Source organism: Lycium ferocissimum, chromosome 5 (assembly GCF_029784015.1).
Source record: "Lycium ferocissimum isolate CSIRO_LF1 chromosome 5, AGI_CSIRO_Lferr_CH_V1, whole genome shotgun sequence".
Lineage (NCBI taxonomy): Eukaryota > Viridiplantae > Streptophyta > Magnoliopsida > Solanales > Solanaceae > Lycium > Lycium ferocissimum.
In genome coordinates, this window is record NC_081346.1 from 7,734,945 (window position 1) to 7,756,195 (window position 21,251).

Sequence of the window (21,251 nt, forward strand, 5' to 3'; positions counted from 1 at the left end):
GTCAAAAATAGAAAGTGAAACTAGTGAAAACAAGGTCTTGATTGTTTTCCAAATACAACTTCTGAAGTTGTATTTGGAATTTTCATGGCCAACACTAGTTTTCAAAAAAAAAGTGAAATTTTTTTCAGAAAAAAAAAAATTCTTATGGCCAAACGGGTCCTAAGATATACACACTGACTGGCTTAATATGAAAAGGAACGGAAATAAGCATTAAACTACTCCCTCCGTTTCAATTTATGTGAACCCATTTTCTTATTAGTCCGTGCAAAAAAGAATGATCTCTTTTTTAAATTTGGTAACAATTTATATTTATGCAATGATTTATAGCCACACAAAATACATGTGACTCATTTGACACCATAAGTTTAAAAGTCTTCTCTATTTTTTTAAACTGCATGCCCAATCAAATGGATTTACATAAATTAAAACTGAAGGAGTATATATTTAGGCTGAGTCAGAAATATGTACAAAAGGATCGGAAAAAAGGAACACTCCAGGGTGATAGTTGGATTTGAAGTTGTAACCTTAAAGCGAACTTTCTAATACCCTTTGTCAGTACACTAAAATTTTACTTATAATAAGAGAACTCTAATATAATATTTATTTTTATGCTTTTGGCATAATATAATTTTTCGATAATAGGGATTAAGGGAAAAGGGTCAAAAATGTTCCTCAAATTTGGAAAAAGGGCTAAAATATCCTCCTTTACAAATTTGGAAAAAAAATATCCCCAAATCATTAAAGTTTTCAAATATCTTATCTTGGAAATCCCAAAATAACCTGATTTCATTTTTAAACCCGACTCAACTACATAAAAATCCCATATGGGACCAACTTGTTCCCGAGTTCTACATTTGAAGCCACTAGGCACAGGAGCGGGTAACCCATATAGGTTTTTTATTTAGTTGAATCGGGTTTCAAAATAAAATCGGATTATTTTAGAAATTTCCGTTAAGATAGGGGTATATTCGAAAACTTTGATGATGGGAGAGGTATTTTTGACCCAAATTTGTAATGAAAGATATTTTTAATTCTTTTTTCAAAGTTGAGGGGTATTTTTGACCTTTTATCCCTTCAAATAAACTCCCTTCAGACTTACTAACCACTGACTACACTTTGTGTAAGTATTTTTGCGCATACCACTAGACTATGCAATTTTGGTAATTACTTTTTAATTTGAAGAAAGTAATGAGCTACTAAAGTGAATAGCCCTTAATCTCGATTTCAACAATCACTTTATGATTTATTTAATTTAGCAATCACTTTAATTACTGCTTTTACGACTAATTTAATCCCGAAACAGTATTCACGCGAGCTGGACAAAGCTAAAAAGACAGGCAAGCAGGGGTCAAAAAGAAAATTTAAGAAATTTACGAAACCGACCTCCCACTATCCCGTTATTATTTGCACAATAGTCCAGCCATGCAAGCAGGCACCCCACTCACGAATACTAGTATTTCGAAGATATTTTGATACTAGTAGTAATATCTTTCGCCGTTAGTTGTACCTATAAATAAAGCCCTACTTCTCTTCAATCAATTTCTCCACATCTTCTTTCCACAGATCTGAAGGTACCTCACCTGCTCTTTCTTTATTTTTTTGCTTTTGAATCTCATTTTTGTTTTAGTTCGTCTTCATCTGGATCGGTGTTTGGTTTTGAATTTGTGCATTGTTTTCGTTTGTTTTTTCAAAATGATCGTGGTTTTGGATCTGAGTTTAGAATGCTGCTTGCTGATATGACGATGTTGAAAAGTTTTAGCGATTTCTTATGAATCGCTCGTGATAAACTGTTTTATTTGTTGTTGATTAAGTATCATGCATCTCTATATGTTTGTGCAGTGTACATAACGGTGAATCACAAGAATATTTGACCTGACAGTTGTTACTTGTGTTATTGTTCTGGATGATTTAACAATTACTAGACGTGCATTTCCTGTACTCTAATTTTGCTTTTGCTATCTTAAATGCTGTATTGTGCTGGAGATTGTGTTTTTGTCTAAATTTCCAGTGTACTAGTCGATTTCCTTGGTTGCAAGGTTTCTTTGCTAATTGGGGGATGTTATCTGGTTTCGGTGTATGGATGAGTCAATGATAATATTAAATCTGGCTCAGTGGAAAAAAAAAAAAAGATAAATGGTGTAACAGGGGTGTAATTGGTCTAAACTGACACAGAGCTACGAATTCTGATATCGTAGATTCAGATAGATATGAGATAAACTTCTGCAGCTACTTCATTATTATGTATCAATGTAGATCTTAATAGGACAAACTTATATGTATGTGTGTCTATTCACAATATTTATGCCAGTCTTAATGTTATCCTACACTGTAGTCATATCTTACCAAGTTCAGAATTGTCTTTGTACTGATAAAAGAAAATTTCTGAATTATCTTTGTGATTTCTCTATAAAATTGCTTAGTTTCTTATGGGGGTGGTTGGTTCATGGGAAAGAGAAGTTATATACTGAAGTGGGAAGGAGAAGTTATATACTGAAGTTTTGGAATTCAAAACGTATAATGTTCTTGTAATCCCCCTATAAGTTTTTTCTCAACTTTCAGCTTGTTATGAATCTGGAGGAATCTATTTCGACTAAATCCCCATATGTGATTCTGTTTATTTATTTTACATGTCACACACATATTATAGATCATCTTTATGAGGTACATTGCAGTGGGTCATAGAGCTTATTGTACTTCATACGTTTTATTTACAATGTCTTATAATCTTTTCTGAGAAATGTGTACTGTTGCTTTGAGCAGAATCAATCATTTAAAATTTGAAAGATCATGGGTCGTGGAGTCAGCAGTGGTGGAGGACAGAGTTCCCTGGGTTACCTCTTTGGAGATGGTGAGGCTCCTAAACCTACTACCAACAAGGTAGCAGCTCCACCTACTACAAGCGATCCACAGAAGCCTACTGCAACTGAACCAGCTCCAAATGTTAATAATCAGGTTCCAGCTGGCATTCAGCAGGGGCGCAATGCCAATAACTATTTCCGTGCAGATGGACAAAACACTGGGAATTTCCTCACGGTAAGATGCATATCATCTTTATTTCAAAGTCGGTTTTAGAACATCCTTGCAGATTACTTGGCCCCTCCTCTTAATGGTTCTTTCTTTATGATTCTCACGGCTTGATCAAATGAATTAGTTTTTGAAATGACTGTTTTCAGAAGGTGAGTTTGACATGGAAGCAGATTTTTTATGAAGAAATTTCTTTTCCATTATCTGTTTAGTTCAGTACTATATGCCTTACATCCTTGATTCTATCACCTCATTCATTTCTTGCAGCTTTAGTAGTAGCACTTCCGCTTTCCAAGTAGGTCAATCAAAGCCATTAACAGGATAGGTTCCCTAATTACCTTTTACCATTTTCAGGAGTGTAATCGAGGATAAAAGCATCTAGCATCTTTTTTCTTTCTGAAGGAAGTGTTCTTTTTCGTTCGTTATCTAGTTCAGTATTTCATGCTTCTTGCATTCTTGATTCGTAGCACTTCCGTTTTCCAATCATCTCGGATTGTTGCCATCATAACATTTTACCAACTATCAGGAGGGGAATCTGAGGACTAAACCATCCCGTTCTGAAGATACTTTTTTCCATTCTTCATCAGCTCAGTAGCATACGCTTGTTGTGTTTGCTAATTCAGTCACATCTTATTCCCTTCTTCTTGTCTAGCTCACAGGGTGGTATTATCTTGTCAATTAAATGTATGAATCTTGTCTCTCTTTTCAGGATCGCCCATCTACCAAAGTGCATGCTGCTCCAGGTGGTGGATCTTCTCTGGGTTACCTGTTTGGCGATGGCAAGAACTAGTTCCTTCTCTCCAAAGATAGAACTGTGTAGTCATGAAAAATGACGAGACTGCTGTTACTGTATGTTGGTTTATTTTGTGTCTGGGAAAACAGTATCGGCATTCAGATGATCCAATTGTAATATGATGTTCCTTTCCTATCCACTGTTGGGATATACCTAAAGCTTCAACTGTGTACAATCCTCAATGCCTGCTTAAGGAAATCAAATTTTTAGTTTGTGCTACTGTTCTTTTGGGATGCAATGATTCTAAGAAAACTGAACGTAATCTCCCGAAGTGATTATGAACATGCATTATGCTAGATCAGTTGTTCTTTTCTTTTTTTAGATGTATTAGTAACATTAAGATATCGACAATTGAAAGTATTCGGAGTAGTAATTCGTTGAATGCCATTATAATTAGAGAAAAGGATCAAAATGTCCCTTAACTTTGGCTTCAGACTCAAATTTATCCCTACTCATTCATATGGAGCACTATTCAGATATTGAATATTCTAGGATCAAGAAATTTAAGTAGTATAAACTAGTCTAAGACAATAAAGAGACAAGTGATAGGTTTAAGAAAAAATGAGAAGGACCAAAATACTCGAAAAGAGAAAAACCAAGGAGAAAGAGCTAGAGTCATTGGCCTTGAAAAATTATGGTGAAAAACAAGACTATCCTGTCATATGCTTAGTAAAAGAATCCAACTTCATTAGAGAAGCTCCGCTTTTCTCTCTTCGAATAGCATTACGGCTTCTTCTAGTTCTTCTAAACTTCTTTTTTAATAAAATCAGCTTCTTCTGATGCCTTTAACTTCCTAACATTCTCAATGGTAGATTAAAGTTAAGGCATTCCGTTAATGAAATTCACCGCACGAGCCCTCCTTCATTCTTCAATATAAATGCTTTCTAATTTTTGGGATTCAGATGGTCGTTTGGATGGAAAAAATAGGAGAGTAGATCGAGTCCAACCTTCACGTTAAATCAGGAGATGGACGTTTGGGGTGGACTAAAAGTGCACCGATTTGGTAAAGAATAAGGATTCTTAGTGCTCCATGTAAAACAATAAGGAGTACTTTTGAGTCTAAAGCCAAAGATAAGGGACATTTTTTGTCCCTTTCTCAATTAATTACGATTGAAAGCATTTTAAGTTGATACACATTTCTCTGTCCAAAAATCTGTATACTCACGACCAGCCGACTCATTTATATTCTTGTGGTTAGATGCCTTAAATCATGTGCGAGTCGGTGCAATATCTATAGTAAGAGCTCTTTTAGGAGTAGAACATTATGAAACAGGGAGGCGGGTAGCAATTCATAGTTTATAAAGACAGCTTGTCTGTTAGACTGGAAATTGGTAAATTGTCTCCTTCCAGCTTTAGTGAAAGTAAAGCTTCTACTCTGGTGATCACACCACAGTGAATATGAGTGGTATCAGATGGTATTCATACTTTTTTGCTTATAAAATCATATGATCCATTAGGACTAATAAAGGGCAAGCCGGGTGCCCAAAGCATCCCGCATTAGTAGGTCCGGGAAAGGGCGTCCCACAATGGGGTGTGAATCTTTACCCAAAAATATCCACATACGTAAACCTGAGGAAAATAAAAATGTGAAATCCACAAGCAGGTTGCAGAGATAAAGTGTTTCAATTCCCTCGGCCATCTTCACAAATGCTTCTCATATGGGCAACTAAAAAAATTATAGTCAATATTCTACTATATACAAACAGCTCGCAATCGAGCTAATAACAAAAAAGTCACTGGATCTAAAATCAGTTTTACCCCAGTTTCTAAATATATGATATGACCCCAAAATCCCTCTTCTTAACCCTTGTCCACTCCCTTGAAAAGAGTCACAAACAAGGGGAAAAGGAGAAGAAACATGAGTGTTTCATAAAGTGAATAAAGAAAATCGTGTTAAAATGATGTCAGTTCTTTACTTTTGGGAGCGTGTGACCGTCTCGGGCCGTAGAGAAAGGGAAATTCTAGGAAATAACCACCATATTGAGGACAAAATTGCACAAAGCTAATCAGTGTTCCATTGATTCTTATCTGCAAAAAGGAATAAGAAAAAGTTAAAGTAACAATCTAACATAATAAGCACAATATGTACCAATCAGTTGAGGAGCAGAAAGTTTGTTGCTATCTATTTATTGTGAACTTAACAAACTATACATCAAGGTTTTTATGAGTAATGCAGTTGTCGTAGGAGCATAACTGATACACTAAGATATGAGGTCTCGGAACAAGCATCTTTAAGTCTAACATTGGCAATCAATACTCAATAGTGTCTATCTTTAGAAATAATACATTTCTAAATAAATTTTTAGTAGTAAATTAACCTAAAGTGAGATGTGAGGATCATAACTGAAGCAAATAACCAAGTTCCTATCCCAAGAGAAACCAACAGAGACAGAGATGGTGACTGGTAGATCTATAAATATGCCTTCAGCACTGCCCTAGCACATCAATACCAATGTTACCAATTTAAAAAAAGATGGTGACTGATAGAAACCACGTAATCTTACTCCCATGAACATCAAGCTCCTTTATCATATGTTATTTGTAGTTATTTTAGTAAAAAATAGCAATCTTCTTCTGTTTCTCTAAGACATATACGCCTCAGCAAACTAGGTAATATATTCCAAGAGACAGCACGTAATTGGAACTTAGGGAAATTTTCTAGCACATAAAGGGCAACAATACAAATATGACTACTTTTCAAGATATTAAAGATAGCACAATCAACCAGAAAAAGCTAATTTAACAGCTCTATAAGAAGAGATGACAGGAATTTCATACATATCTATTGATTGAAAAGCAAAGATTTTATTTCTAGCAGAAAAGGGGAAAACCACGTATCAAAGGACTCCCATGTACTTATTTATTCATCTAATGAATTGGCTTCGAGTATTTAATTAAAAAGATAACCATATGAAGGTATTCAACATGCTTCAATTGGCAACACAACATCACGATGTGAGAAACTCATTTTTTTTCCCTGTTTTTTTTACATGGTTTTGGAACAAAAGCAAAATGGTAGTAATAAATGTTTGCAGATCAAACAAGCAAACAAAGCACAAATATGAAACTTAATAAATGTATGCAGATCAAACAGGCAAACAAAGCACAGATATGACACTGACTGGATTTAACTTAATATTTCATTTAATCACATTTGCATTTGGCCATCGACTTTCAAAAGAACTCTACAGTTTACAAAGACACAGGGCAAGAGCAGCACAACTTAAATGTAGAATCCTGTTTTGCCTTATTGCCTGACTGTATAGCCAGCAGACACAGACAAGGGAAGATAAGATCAACTAACTTTAGGGGTCTAACAGTCAAACAGCTCAGTCTCAAGCAAGCAGAAGGTTCTTTTCTACCTTTTCCCTTTGCAGTCAGAACTAGGAAGTTTTTTAATCACAACGTGAAAATAGCAACATTCTGTGATATTGACTATAGAAGTCTCATGAGATTGGTACCCAAGTAAGAAGATTTTAAACGAGCAAAACGAGAGAATGCTTTTGCATCAGATGAAAAGAAGAGGAAGCTTAAGCAATTTTAAATGGAAATAACCTACTACTGTATAAGGGACACTAATCCACTTAAATTCCACTGTCATAAGATCTGTGATATGATCTAAATGCTAGAAACATCCAAAGGTCACTAGGATTTGAAGAGGGTTCTATATTAAGAACACATCATAAAGATGTGGAAACGCAGGAGACAGCCAATATTACCCCCCCTGTGAAGGGAGCTAGCTTAGATTCTAAAGAATGCAATCAAATCATGTCATAATAATAGTTGTCAGCTATGCTACGAGTCTATGACACATTTTATCGTAGTTATCTTTGTTGAGTAGTCTCCGTTCCCTTATTTTCTTTGGGTGCACCCAGAAAGTTCCTTGTTGTATAAATGATTGGTGGAGTTTGTAGAGAATCACATCTTTTTTGCTTTACCTTTTAATATACCCCTTGTATACGGCCAATTTGTCCATGTTTATGAATGAAAATATATTTACCTGATATAAAGAAGTATTAATTGTCTCTAAGGTGGATAACTCTAAGACGTCCCCAGTGTGTGGTTCATGGAATTAGCAGCGTCTAGTTCTGCCGTGTCCAATTTGTCCAACACCTTTGTCTACTGATTAATGATTTAGTCTATCCATGGGCTAGGAATTTAAGCTGAATCAGACACAATACTGTTCACATATGCATGAGAGTTTTACGCTGAAGAAAAGGATATCAGAGTACAGTAGATCTTCCTGAATATGTGTTCTTAAAGAAGAAAGTAAACTTCAACTTCATGCCACAATAAGCATAATAATTAGCTGGGGCCACGAAAGGAAAGGGTTACTTAAACCATGTAGGGTAGACTTATCCAATATAGTGACAGCAAACAGGGAATATAACTTTTGTCAAGTCTCTCCCTCTGAACACCAACTTTGAATTTCTCTCTCTTTGTTTTTGTTGAAAGAAAATTGGTTAGCCAAGATGAATATTACTGAATGTAATATTGACAAACAACATGGAAACTTGCTGTAATCACCATTAACAGAATAGGCTTAATAATATGCTAAGGGGTACTTCACAGCAAATTACATCTGTAAGAAAATTTCCTAGAGAGCCCACCATAAAGGAGTCACACTGACTACATGAACTAGGAGTCAATGCCACATATGGTCACTCAACTGAAGTAAATTACCTAGTAAAGTCATTTATTCTTTTTTTGTTCCTCATATGGTTATTCACTTTAAAAATGAAAAAAAGGCCAAAATAGTCCCTTAAGTTTGGACTTTAAGTCAAAACATCCTTTATGTTTTAACATAGATGATAGAACAATAATAGTCCTCCAATTATTTTTCATTTTTTTACTTCGTAAATTAGATTGTTCTGGTCCTATAGGTAAGTCCATAAATATAGATTAAAAAAAAAAAAGGAAACAAACCATAATATTTAGTAATAATAAGAAATGAAGAGTGTTAACGTAGAGGGTAAAATAGGTACTAATTTTTTAAATGAGATAAAGGGTGCATTGCTTCTTTGAGTGAAGAAGAGAGGGGCTTTGTATGGACACTCTTGAGCCATGTTCGTCGCCCTAGGCTTACCATTATTTCATTTCATTCTATTGATTGGTTCTAGCTCCAAAGAACATATACATGGAGCTATGTCAACATATGCAAGATCTTCATTCCTTTCACCGGAGGCAGCACTAGTCAAAGAGGGAGACTGAGATCAAAGCGGTATGGTTCTTGTTGTTTAAAAAACTAAAGCTTATCGCTAATCGCTTAAAGGGGCTGGCTTTTCGCTCGGTTGATTACTGAAGAAGGCTCTTGTCTCGGTAAGTCTGTTCTAGGCGGATAACAATCAGACCTTACCAAGGGGAGGAACAACTATTGTTCGCAATTGGGAGAGAGATTTAATTTTTTAAGCAGGGTTCAAGGGAAAAAAAAATTTCACCCAAATTATATTACAAGACTGACAAAAATAATATTTAAAAACTTTAAAAAATTTAGTACACAATGATGATATAGAATCTCCTCATTTTATGCGATGTCGAATGATTTATATTATTATCATGATGTCCTTCAATATGCATCTATGTTTTTCTCTTTACGAAACCCCTTGAAATCTTTACATATGATTTTTTTCCTATTAGGACCTAGTTTTTATTGTTTTAAGGAATTAATCATCTTCCATATTAATTATGAATTTTTTAGCAATAATTTCTAGCATAGAAGAAACTAACAACTAATTTAAACTATTTTATCAAAATAAAGATTACTCATAAAATGAATAAATAGAGCACGTTATTTTATTGTTGAACTCTTTAAGTTTCCAAACAAATGGAATGCATATAGGCTATTTCATATTCTTTTTTAGCATTGATAAAATGAAAAAGTTTTTTTTTTTTCTTATTTCTACTATGTGTTGATCTTATCTATCTTTGTTATTTTATCATGACTTCGTTGATCTTGCTATTTCTCATTTTCACATGGTTTTGATTTGCTGGTCCGTATCTGACTCTTTTCCCTTGTTTCCCTTGTTTTCCTTGTTTTCTTTTGAGCCGAGGGTCTTTCGGAAGCTTGACCTCCCTACCTTCCAAGGTGGGGGTAAGGTCTGCGTACACTTTACCCTCCCCAGACCTCACGTTGTGGGATCCAACTGGGTATGTTGTTGTTGTTGTTATTTCTACCAGACACAATCTTTTGTGTGTTCCATTTCTTTTAATGCCACAGTTAGAGTTGAACTATAATTGTACTATTTTGTATAATTAAAAGGTTGTTAGTGTTTTATGTTAAAGAATAAGGACTATTTTAATTGAAAATTCAAACTTAAGGGACTAATTTGGCCCTTTTTATTTTATTTAAAAAGTGAATTCTAGCCATTGTTACTTTGTAAGGCAAATGTATAAACTTGAATGACCATATGAAACACAAAAAAAAAAAAAAATGACTTTACTAGGTAATTTGTTTAAGTTGAGTTACCATTTGAGGAATTGACTCCATGAACTAGTATAATGCATCTACCCAGAAGGAGGAAATGTTACACCTCCTTAAAGATAGATTTGAAAGCAGAGGCCATACACACTAGAAGAAAATGACAGAAGCCATCTTAATGAAAAGGCAAGTTCAAGTAAAAAAAGAACATCACTCTGGATTCTATAACAAGTCAAATATTTCGAATAAACTATCAACAGTTCCTTCAGTAAACTGAGCATCTAGAGGAATAAATTCTTATGCAAATCACGATTGGTCAAAACAAGATAGAAGTAAAATCAGTAACATTTTGTCTTTTACTATATATGAAGTCTGAAAGTAACAGCACAGGACTAGGATGGTATTTTTTCTTCTTTTATAACCGAGAAATCCCCCAGGCCAGTACATGTACCTTCAGTAAAGGATTCACGAGTCAATTGTTGATGATTTTGAGACGTCATGCACCTGCTATAGAGGCACTTGATAAGAGATCATGTCAAGTAAAAGTTCAGAAATAACCAGCTTCACTAAAGAAAGAGGTACATATAGTGTATCATGCAAGACAAGAAACCAACAGTAATGGAAGATATGTAATTCTAATGGTAATTATAATTCTTTGGGTGATTCACTCAGAAACCAACCAACCCCTGTGTGTAGAGCAGCTACTTATAAAGGTCAGTCATAAAAAGGAAAAGAAACATGGAGGTCAGAAAAAATAATCAGAACTTTAAAATTCTTAACTTGAAGGAAATGCTTTCTTTTTTGTTTCACATTGCTGCAGAGTGCAGAGTGAAGAGAAGAGAAAAAGAGAGTGGCAAACGACTTCTTTGAAGAGAGAGAGAACCAAAAGCTTGAAGCCTTGAACCATGGTGTATGCTATTTGCTTATGATAGTATTATGTTAATTGATGAAATCAGCGAGGTTTCAACCAAAAGCTTGAACAATCGAGAAGCACATTAGAGAGTAAGAGTATTAAGATAAGTAGAACTAAAATTGAATATGTGTACATAAAGTTCAGTTAGCATGAGAAGAGTAAAGCTGAGGTGAGACTACATAAGTGCAAACAATTTAGATATATAGGCTCATAGTTTCAAGAGAATCGAATGATATATGAAGTTGTTACTAATATAATACAATTGGATGGTGAAAATGGAGAAATCCCATCGGGGTGTTATGTGATAGAAGGATGCCTACCAAAGAGAAAGTTAAGTTCTACAGAACAACTATAAGACCGACAACGTTATATGGTAGTGAATATTGGGCCGCTAAAGTTCAACATATCCATAAGAGAGTGTTCCAGAGATGGGGATGCTAAGATGGATGTGTGGACATACACGATAAGATAAGATTAAAAATGACCACGCCAAAGGTTTTAAGTAGCAAGCGTAACCTGAGAGAAAGTCGCTTGTGATGGTTTGGTCATATCATGTACGTATGTGTCGAACTACAGATGCAAGATGCACCGGCCAATAGGAGTGAAACTATGGTGTATGAAGGTGTTAAAAAGGGACGGCGTAGACCTAAAATCACATGGAAGGAAGTCGTCTCAAAAGACCTACAAATTCTTGGAACTATGCAGATATAGCTAAAGATAGGGCATAATGGAAGAAAGAAAAAATCCATATAGGTGATATGATATCCACTAGTTGCAATAGGTTTTAGTCTTGTTAGAGAATTCTAATATTATCATAGTTACTACAGCTTGTATTAAAATCCAAAAAAGGCTGTGAAGCCAGTAATTGAAGGAGTAGATGTAAGAAAAATTGCTATTCTAGGAAGAAATCTACTGGAAAAAAGGAAAACTATAAAGACTCCAGGACTTGAAGAAGAACCTCAGTGTCTTCTATGTATTCTTGTTTGCACTAAAACGAAATAGCAAAATACAACTAAGTTTTATCTTTTGGATTGGGTTGTTTTTGCCTTCAAAACATCTCATGACTGGCATTAAAACTGAAGGAAAGGATGAAGATCGAATTTTTGGAATAGAAGCACCAAGCCCTAAAATTGTTGCTTATTGGGTGATTGCACATCAAATGCTAATATAGGAAAAGCTGCAAGGTGCAATAAGAAAAATGATATGTACTAGCTAACGAGAAAGGAGATTCAGTTCTTGTGCAGCCAAGCCGGTACTAGTACAAATTCTTCTCTAAGATGGTATAGCGTGATTAAACTATTTATTCCACACAAAGAAGGAATACCTCATGGGCTGGTGAAGCATAAGAGGGGGGTGGAGCCTTCATTTCAGCTGTAGCGTCTCCAACTGGGGCCTCATTTCTGATAGAATTCCCACCAGAGACATCTGCTGCTTGCCGGAGGTCGTCCACATTTGTTTCTGAAGGTCTTTTAACTCCTCTAGCAGAGTTATGGTCGCCATTCTGCTTTTCTCTATCCGTTTCACCAGTTCCCGTATTCCTAATTTGAAAATATGATAATATCATCCAAAAGGCAATAACTGAACCAAAATTTTGAGAAATACTACTACTCTTATCTATCAAAAGTAGAAATCAGATAATCATGCACCTGATAGAATCATTAAGTGGAGGCTGTTCAGGTCTTGGTTTGGTGGAAAATATTATTCCACGAAGCGGTTGTCCATCTATAATAGTTTCAATGGTATAGCCATGTGGAGAATTCTTTGTGACCTTGGCTTGAAAAATCTTCCTCTCCATAGGAGTCTGGAATTCGGTAAAATAAATGTTCTGCCGACCTACCACAATATCAGTGCACCTTCAGAAGCCAGTTCAACACCCGTGACACCACTGTTTCCCTTCTTCAAGCAATAAATGCACTAAAAATTGTATAACTTGTACAGAGTCTACACAAAGAACATACTCCCTCCGTTTCAATTTGTTCGTCTTAGTTTGACTCGGTACGGAGATTAAGAAAAAGAAGACTTTTGAATCTTGTGGTCTTACACTAAAGATGTATGTAATGTACCAAAATGCCCTCTGAATCTTGTGGTCTTAAATATGCCATGTAGTATGTTGGGTGTAAGGAGTTACTAAATATAGAAAGTGACATTCTTTTTTAAACAGACTAAAAAGGAAAGTAAGAAAACAAATTGAAACGGAGTACTATTTATCAGACAACATATGATATGCAAGCACATTTTATTTTTCCTGGAAAAAAGACTCATAGAAAAGTGAACATGCTCGGTATCCACACGCACAACCACATAAAATTTGCCCATAACAGAAACACCAAGAGATCTTCTTTTTTGTACATATATATATATATATATATGTGTGTGTGTGTGTGTGTGTGTGGTTTTGCTAACCTACTACATTAAGGTAGTAGGTTAGCATTGTCCCCATTTATTACCACAACAACATACCCAGTATAAATCCCATAAGTGGGGTCTGGGGAGGGTAGGGTGTACGCAGACCTTACCCCTACCTTTGTGGGGTGTAGAGGCTATTTCCGATAGACCCTCGGCTCAAAAGAAATGTATTCGACACTGGATTGTAAGAAAATAGACAGCAAAATAGCAAGATACAAAACAAATGAAGCAACAGATAATAATACACATTAAGGAATAAGAAACTACGCGATAACTAAATAAAACCACTAAAAAGGAGAAGAGGAGGCTAGCCCCTACCTCTCCCACACAAAGTGCGACATCACACAACTACCTCCTAACCTTCTACCCTAATCCTTGACCTTCATACCTTATTATCTAAGGTCATGTCCTCAATCAGCTGAAGTTGTGCTCCTTTGCTCCCTCGGTGACTCGAACTCGCAACCTTCGGGTTGAAAGTGGAGGGCGTTTACCATCTGAGCAACCCCCCCCCCCTCTTGTCAGCTGAAGTTGTGCTATGTCCTGTCTAATCACCTCCCCCATTATTGTTTTCCATAAATACCCTTAATTTTTAATGCAAACACATATATTATAGAAGGCTTTTAGGTCTTTTTAATTAAAATCTTGTTTCTTCACCATGTCTTTCTCCCACGCTCTCTTCGATTCCATATAATTCAGAACCCCCCTCCCCCCCCCCCCCCACCCACACACACACACACACACACATTCATGTGATTTTCTTGTTTAGTTAATTAATCCCACTATTTGATTTCAATTCCAAGAGAGAAATGAAAACGTGGAAGAATACCTTTTTAATTGTTCATATTAACCCATTGAACTGACATCTAAATGTATTCATAACAATTATATTTTAGTTATAAAACGAATGGTCTGAATTAGAAGATTTACTATCAGACACAGATTGATAGAAGACAAAACAGTACTCAGATTCAAAGACCACATATTGAATCATTCAAAAGAGAGAAGATACACCAAATCAAAAATAACATATTAAATCTTACCAGCAGAGGCAGAACAAAAGGCAGAATAGGAAAAGAAGAGAGAGCTAATCGAGAGAGAAGAGAGACGAGCCCTAACTGAAAGAGAAAGGGGAGTCCAGACTGAAGAGAAACAGATTTAGGTTTTCTTTTTGTGGCTAAAGACAAAAAACCCAATCTCATCAATGAAGTCATGATTGAAATTAAGGGTATCTAACAATTCTCACTTTGGTAATGAAATTAGTTAGTTATCCCAAAAAAAAAAAAAAAAGAAGATAAGGGTAGCTAAGGAAAATAATAAATGGAGACAATGTAACCTACTACACACACACACATATAGATCCTCATGGAGGCTTGCTAAGAAGGATTATCATCCGATCATTCCTCTCTCAAGTTATTCCTATCTTTAAGGTCTCCTCTTACCAAACATTGTCAAAAAAAGATGATTAAAGAATGGCTGGCTAAAAACAATGAAAGCAATCACATTGAAAAAGATAAAAATAACTCATTAATGGATTAACAAGGAGCAGCTTCAGTAAGACAGTTCTAAGAAATTACAAAGTAAAATTAACAAGATATGAAAAAGTTCCTCACTTGGCAGTTGGTGATGAACATTAGCGTTATTATCAGATCCAACTAGAGCATTATTATAGGGAGAAGCTAAAGCTTGTTGCTCTTGGCATTTTAGCTTCAACTGCTTCCTTAGAGACAATTTCTCTAACCTTCTTTCGTCTCGTTCAGCCTCTCTATCAAGGCCTAGTGATATGAATACAAAACAAGATTCAGATATTTCTCAAAGGGATATCTAGAAAGTTCTAAATAAATGTTGTAACAGACCTGTATATAGATAATACATGTCCTCCAAGGGTTGAAGGTTCTTATCACAACCACCTATGAATATAAGAGCACCTCCCAGGTGTGGATCTAAGCAATCCCCAGCTACCGAGAATCTGGCGGATGGGCCCTCACCAGTCGGCATGACCTCACTCCATGCACCAGCAGCTGCATGGATATTCAGAAGATACAACAGTATACAGTCAATTGAATATCATGTATCTCTTTAACACACAACAATCATGACAAACAGAACAGAGAGTCGCAGAAACTCTCTGTTTAGAGGTTAACACAGCAGCATATATTTCTTGAAGATAGTTCTTACATAGCTTTTGTGATTCTCAATGATACCTAAGATCCACCAAGCGTCATTTGCAAAATATCAATGATAATGTAGAAAGACTATACAAATTTGATGAGCTACACCAAAATTCATACAGTTGAATGTATGAATAGATAGCGAAATTAATCTATTTCTCTAGCCGGTTGCCAGACTGTATCTACTTCTCCCAATTGTTTGAGCAATTTGCACTGAAATTTTAGAGACACGTTATGACGACTCCATACATAAAGAGACCTCTCCAAACGAGGAAAGACACAAGAGAGAAATTTAGACCAAAATTTGCCCGGATATTTGGTCTAGAAGAAAATAATTGCATTTTTTTCCTAAACAAATGCTCCATCCCTCCTCAATTATTACCATAAACAAAAAGAGGGGTCCATGGTAACTAATGCAATTGAAAGGGGGGAAAACATGGGACACATTCCAGACTAATAAGAGTCCCTTCATTAGGAGAAAAAAGAAGATAAATGCACTTGAAGAACCACAAAGACGAACTCATGTTGTGAGACTTTAGCGTGAGTAATGATAAATGCTGATTGAGGAAGAGCAACAAATAGAAAAAAGAGAAAGCATTCCGACCACACAAAAAATAATAAAGCATGACCAATACTCCCATCATTTTCAACCACATCTATTCTCATTAGACAACATGAAAGTTGGGCCCGTCTCCCCTCGACCCCACCCCCCAACGCCAGAAAGAAAAACAGAAACATCTACACAAAACAAGTATAACCCCTGGCTCCATCTCTGCCATTATCACCAGCTCAGATCCATTTCAACTATTGTAACTGTAGTCCAATCCTACTTTCAGAAGGAGTTGTGGACTTATCAGTCTTCCATGCTTTAACCGCGTCATATTGCTTTTTCCTCCTGCTTTCTTCACTATATCCTTGTGTTTTTCTGCTTGATCAAGAAAAATCCTTTTGTTTTTCTGTTGATTGATTTTTTTATGCTTCTCCCCCTTTTACAGTATGAGGGACTAGAGGCTTGATGGAACAGCTGAAGTCATCACAGTTTAATAGTTTCATTTGTTTGGTTTTGTTTTGATAGGAAAAGAGTTAACAAGCTATATGATGTAACAAATAAACATACCAACATCAAGCATGTAAACGTCATCAAATAGGCTCTGATCATTAGCGAAACCCCCAAAGACAAACAAGTTCTTGCCCAATGAAACAGTTGTATGCCCAGCTCGCGGTGGCAAAATCTGGCCTGTAGTGTTCAACTTGCACCAAGCAAGGGTATCTATGGAAACAGGATGCCAAAATAGTCATAAAATGCACACGTAATAGAAAAATAACTATGATACAAGTGTAACCTTTTCTATATTTAACTTCAAGAGCGAATGTCATAAATACCCGTGTCAAGTACATGAACGTCTGACAGATAAAAATTGTTTGTGTCTTCACCGCCTATGATTATGATTTTACTGTTCCAAGATGAACAGGAATGGCTCTCACGCTTACTTGGCGGAGTGCCTGATGGCGCAATGTGTTTCCAGACAAATGTCTCTGAAAAAGGACGAAGAATTAAAAAAAAACTTGTTTATGAAATAGCACCACCAAGGATATGTTCAAGACCATAAACTTTATAGAAAAGAAAAGCAAGAGCTGTATGAGATCTTGAAACTGGATTTCTAACTACTGGGCAAGACTTTAGCGTTTTATGTAGCAGTAGAATAGAAAATGCATATGAACACAATAGGATAAGAAGTTAAGAAAAAGTTGAGTTCACCTTAGAAGAGATCATCTTCTCAACCACCGAGTTCCTCTCAGGATATAAGCTATGAGGCGGTGGAAGTTTGTTTTACAAGTAGTTACAATGGCTAGTGACGCCTAGTGTTCAATTCCTAAGAGAACTCCTGTTTTTTCTTCACTTTCTCTTCCATTGCTACCACAAGTTAGAATTTGTATTCCTACCCTCCCCAATGCCCTCATATTTCTATCACTAGTTCCATGGTTTTTAAAGTTGTTCACACCATCACATTGTTACGCGAAAGTCATAATGAAAAAATCTTCAAACTTGCACATGCCATACTAGTTAAGTGCAGCCTACTATTGCCCAACTTAATAACAGAGAGAGAGAGAGAGAGAGAGACCTGTATTCAATACGTAAACATCATCATAGTATATTTCGGTGTCATCGAATTTGCCACATCCACCAAATATGAAAAGCCGTTTACCAATAAGTGCTGCACTGTGGCCTTCCCTTGGATTAGGGCGATCACCTCTTAGACTGGGTGATATCCATGTATTCGAAGCTAAAAGAATGTAGATTCAGCGAATTATTAGGTAGTCTGTAAATCATTGGGAACAACTGATAGAATTCCTAATATCTGCTAACTTTCTACATTCAAACAAAGAGAAGAACAAAACATTTCTCATCACGTGGTATCATCTTTCGGAAAAACATTGCACATTTGAAAATAACAAGTTATCTTGAAGCTCTTTCATGGTTTCTAATATGAAAGACCGCCCTAAATCTTGTTCATAGCCCCAGATCTATGCAATAAAGAACTATCTCGGATTTGAACTGGTTAGCCGGAGTATTGATGGTGATTGTCCACCTCGTAGAACAAAATGCACATAACTTCCTAGATAACCAGAAGTACTGCACTTCATGGATTTTATTGTTAAAACAATTGTTTTTGTCCACATTTTTTGTACTACACAGCAACAGAGAAATGCAGAAAAAGCAACACAAAATGTACTGACTTAAGGGTTTGTCCTCATACCATAAGACTATATATCAATTTTAATTTAGCATCAAACAGACAACAAAGGCAACTAATAAAAGATTAAGCAATAAAAGAAATGGTCTTTAAGATCAAAAGCACTTACAAGTGTCCAAGATATGCAAATCGTTAAGAGGCTCTCTCCCATTTGTGCCCCCAAACACAAACAGATTGTCCCCAATGGTTGTACAACTGTGGCTGTCCCTGGGTGAGGGCAATGTTCCCTTCATCACTGGCTCGCTCCATATTCTATTAACTGAACAATAACAAAACAATGCAAGTATAGATTCATAAAACCTCTCTCCTATTCCTGATGCAACAGTAGCAATAACTAAGTGAGAACTCAAAACACACATTGATCAGTGACAGTAATGGGAAAGTAAAATTCCTGAAACTCATTCAAGAACTAACACTAAAATTGTAAACCATCAAGAACATAAAGCCCAAAATCTTCAGGGAAAAAATTCATATAAGGAAACCCTAAAGACAGATTGGTCAGTGACAGCACTAAATGAACTCAAAACACACATTGATCAGTGAAAGCAACGGGAAAATGAAATTCTTGAAACCCATTCAAGAACTAACACCAAAATTGTAAACTATCAAGAATATAAAGCCCAAAATCTTCAGGAAAAAGGTTCATATAAGAAAAACCCTAAACACACATAGGTCAGTGACAGAACTAAATAAACTCAAAACACACATTGGTCAGTAACAGCAATGGGAAGCTGAAACTCCTGAAACCCATTCAAGAACTAACACTGAATTTGTAAACCATCAAGAACAAAAAGCCCAAAATCTTCAAAGAAAAAAAAAATCAAGAAGCAAACTGAAAAATGCCCCAAGAAAACAAGAATTGAGACACAAACAATTTCAAGGAAAACCCATAAACAAGAATGCAAGTAAATAAATTTCACTTGAAAAAAAAAAAGAAGGCAAAATCAACTCACCAGTGTCAAAGACATGAACTTTGTTGGTATGTGTGTTGTCTTTGCCATATCCACCAAAAACATAGAGAAGCCTACCACCTTGTACAGCGTTACAGGTGTGGCCCCACCTTTTTCCAGGCCCACCACCTCCATGTACAGCCACCTTTTCCCATCTCATCATGCTTAACAACAACTCCACTGAGAAAAACCAAACAAAGAAACAGCACTAATCTAATCTAATCAAAAGCCAAGATTCTTAATTGGGGCAAGAAAATAAAATGTGGGTGGGAGAAGGAGAGTGTTTGCTATGCTATGCTAAGATTTGGTTAAAGGCTAATTGGGTTTATGGCGTTTTTATGTTGCCCCATGGATGAGAATTGAGGTTATTGTAATTTGTACATGCAGCAGAACAGGCGAGAAAGAGAAACGGTTCATTACAAATACTAACAAGTGTCAGAGTCTCCGGACGCTGCACTGGGAGTGGAAATTGTACTCATTTCACAAATATTTGGGACTATTGTGTAATAAAGATATCTATGAGAACCTGAATCAAATAGTACTCTGATGAGAACCATACTGTATTTTTGTTATTTTATTTTAGGGGTATTGAAAAGCACACTAGACCCGCGAGAGTGGCCGAGTTGGTTGAGAGGTGATCTTACCTTTCTTATATGGTTTGCGGGCTGTTACACTGGAACAAGATTTACCTTGTGCACACCTGAATGCTAGTGGCTGTGAATTTCCCTGTCAACAAAAAAAAAAAAAAAAAACTCTAGATGGGGTTAAACAAATTAGTAAAGAAACAAAGCTAATAAGCCGTTGATAATTTGTTTAGTTCAAGATTTGATTAAGCAATTGACATAACAAACATTTAAAGTTAACAATAACATACTCAGTGTATTCCCACAAGTGAGATTTTGGGGAAGGTAGGATGTACGCAGACTTTACACGTATTTTTGTGGGATAGGGAGGCTATTTCCGATAAACCCTCGGCTCGAGAGAAAGAAGGATTTGAAGCATGATATCAAGAAAAATATGGCAAAAAAGTAGCAAGATAAAAGCAAAAGAAGAAACAGTATTAGTACGCCTTGAAGAAAAGAATCTACGCAATTACTAACTAATACTACTAATAAGGAGAATACTCGGCTACCACTAAGCTCCTATCCTAATCCTCGACCTCCACACTTTCCTATCTAAGGCCATGTCCCCAGTAAGCTGGAGCTGTGCCATGTCTTGCCTAATCAACTCTCCCCAATTTTTCTTCGGTCTACCTCTACCTCTCCTAACTCCTATTATAGTCAACCTCTCACATGTGCTTACTAGCGCATCCACACACTCAATCTCGCTTCCCCATCTTGTCCGCCACAGGAGCCACTTCCACCTTGCCCCATATAACTTCATTCCCAACCATATAAATCCTAGTATAAACATACATTCACCCGAGCATCCTCATCTCCGCTACACTCATCTTCTGGACGTGAGTGTTCTTGATTGGCCAACATTCCGCTCCATACAACAAAGTTGGTCTAACAACCACTCTGTAAAATAATTTAGGATAATTTACTTCTCACGCAATAAAGTTTTGTTCATAATCTCTATATTTAAATGTCATGATATAAGCTGATGTTACTTCCCGTATTTTCATACGTCAAGTTTTGTCGTAAGTTAATCGACGTGAGCTAGGAGAGCGAGACTATCTTTGAGGTTATAGGTGGTTAAGCATGTTAATCCTAAAGGTTACAAAGGTTTATGATCATGTTCAATAGGTAATGGGAGGTTTAGAGGTTAAACGAATCGAATAAAATACGTTTCGTTGAAGCTCGACATGTTGACATATTTAC

The 21,251-nt window shown here is 36.1% G+C and overlaps 2 protein-coding genes across 8 annotated transcripts in view; one reads left to right on the plus strand and one right to left on the minus strand.

Moving 5' to 3' along the window:
- The first annotated feature begins 1,473 nt into the window (after window positions 1-1,473).
- On the plus strand, window positions 1,474-4,036 carry LOC132055768 (protein SPIRAL1-like 1). 2 transcript variants are annotated; one of them, XM_059447749.1, is made up of 4 exons: window positions 1,474-1,571; window positions 2,761-3,033; window positions 3,734-3,801; window positions 3,838-4,036. In XM_059447749.1, the coding sequence occupies exons 2-4, from the start codon at window positions 2,788-2,790 to the stop codon at window positions 3,842-3,844; spliced, it is 321 nt and encodes a 106-aa protein (XP_059303732.1). In that variant the 5' UTR covers window positions 1,474-1,571; window positions 2,761-2,787; the 3' UTR covers window positions 3,845-4,036. The 2 variants fall into 2 exon arrangements, with proteins under 2 accessions (XP_059303732.1, XP_059303730.1); XM_059447747.1 differs by lacking the exon at window positions 3,838-4,036 and having other exon boundaries at window positions 3,734-3,814.
- Window positions 4,037-5,387: 1,351 nt separating this feature from the next.
- LOC132055769 (uncharacterized) overlaps window positions 5,388-21,251 on the minus strand; it is a 39,641-nt gene continuing 23,777 nt past the window's right edge. The window contains exons 1-12 of one of the 6 annotated variants that reach the window (XR_009414645.1): window positions 19,432-19,892; window positions 18,588-18,737; window positions 17,846-18,007; window positions 17,106-17,258; window positions 16,840-16,992; window positions 15,408-15,572; window positions 15,165-15,326; window positions 12,795-12,981; window positions 12,473-12,686; window positions 10,687-10,742; window positions 5,734-5,845; window positions 5,589-5,635 (exon numbers count right to left, since the gene is read on the minus strand). Coding sequence is in view for 3 of the 6 variants with exons in the window: in XM_059447750.1 (XP_059303733.1) it covers window positions 5,499-5,635; window positions 5,734-5,845; window positions 12,473-12,686; window positions 12,795-12,981; window positions 15,165-15,326; window positions 15,408-15,572; window positions 16,840-16,992; window positions 17,106-17,258; window positions 17,846-18,007; window positions 18,588-18,737; window positions 19,432-19,591 (1,755 nt within the window). In the remaining 3 variants the exon portion in view is untranslated. Of the gene's footprint in view, window positions 5,636-5,706; window positions 5,846-10,686; window positions 10,743-11,664; window positions 11,795-12,472; window positions 12,687-12,794; window positions 12,982-15,164; window positions 15,327-15,407; window positions 15,573-16,839; window positions 16,993-17,105; window positions 17,259-17,845; window positions 18,008-18,587; window positions 18,738-19,431; window positions 19,896-21,251 lie in introns of those variants that run through there. The other 5 variants (XR_009414646.1, XM_059447750.1, XM_059447752.1 and 2 more) reach the window with 5 other exon arrangements.

Bases quoted from the DNA above. Each gene is read 5' to 3' on its own strand.
- LOC132055768 (XM_059447747.1), top strand. From the start codon at position 2,788: ATGGGTCGTGGAGTCAGCAGTGGTGGAGGACAGAGTTCCCTGGGTTAC. The intron at 3,034-3,733 runs GTAAGATGCATA...CTCTCTTTTCAG, and splicing joins ACACTGGGAATTTCCTCACG to GATCGCCCATCTACCAAAGT.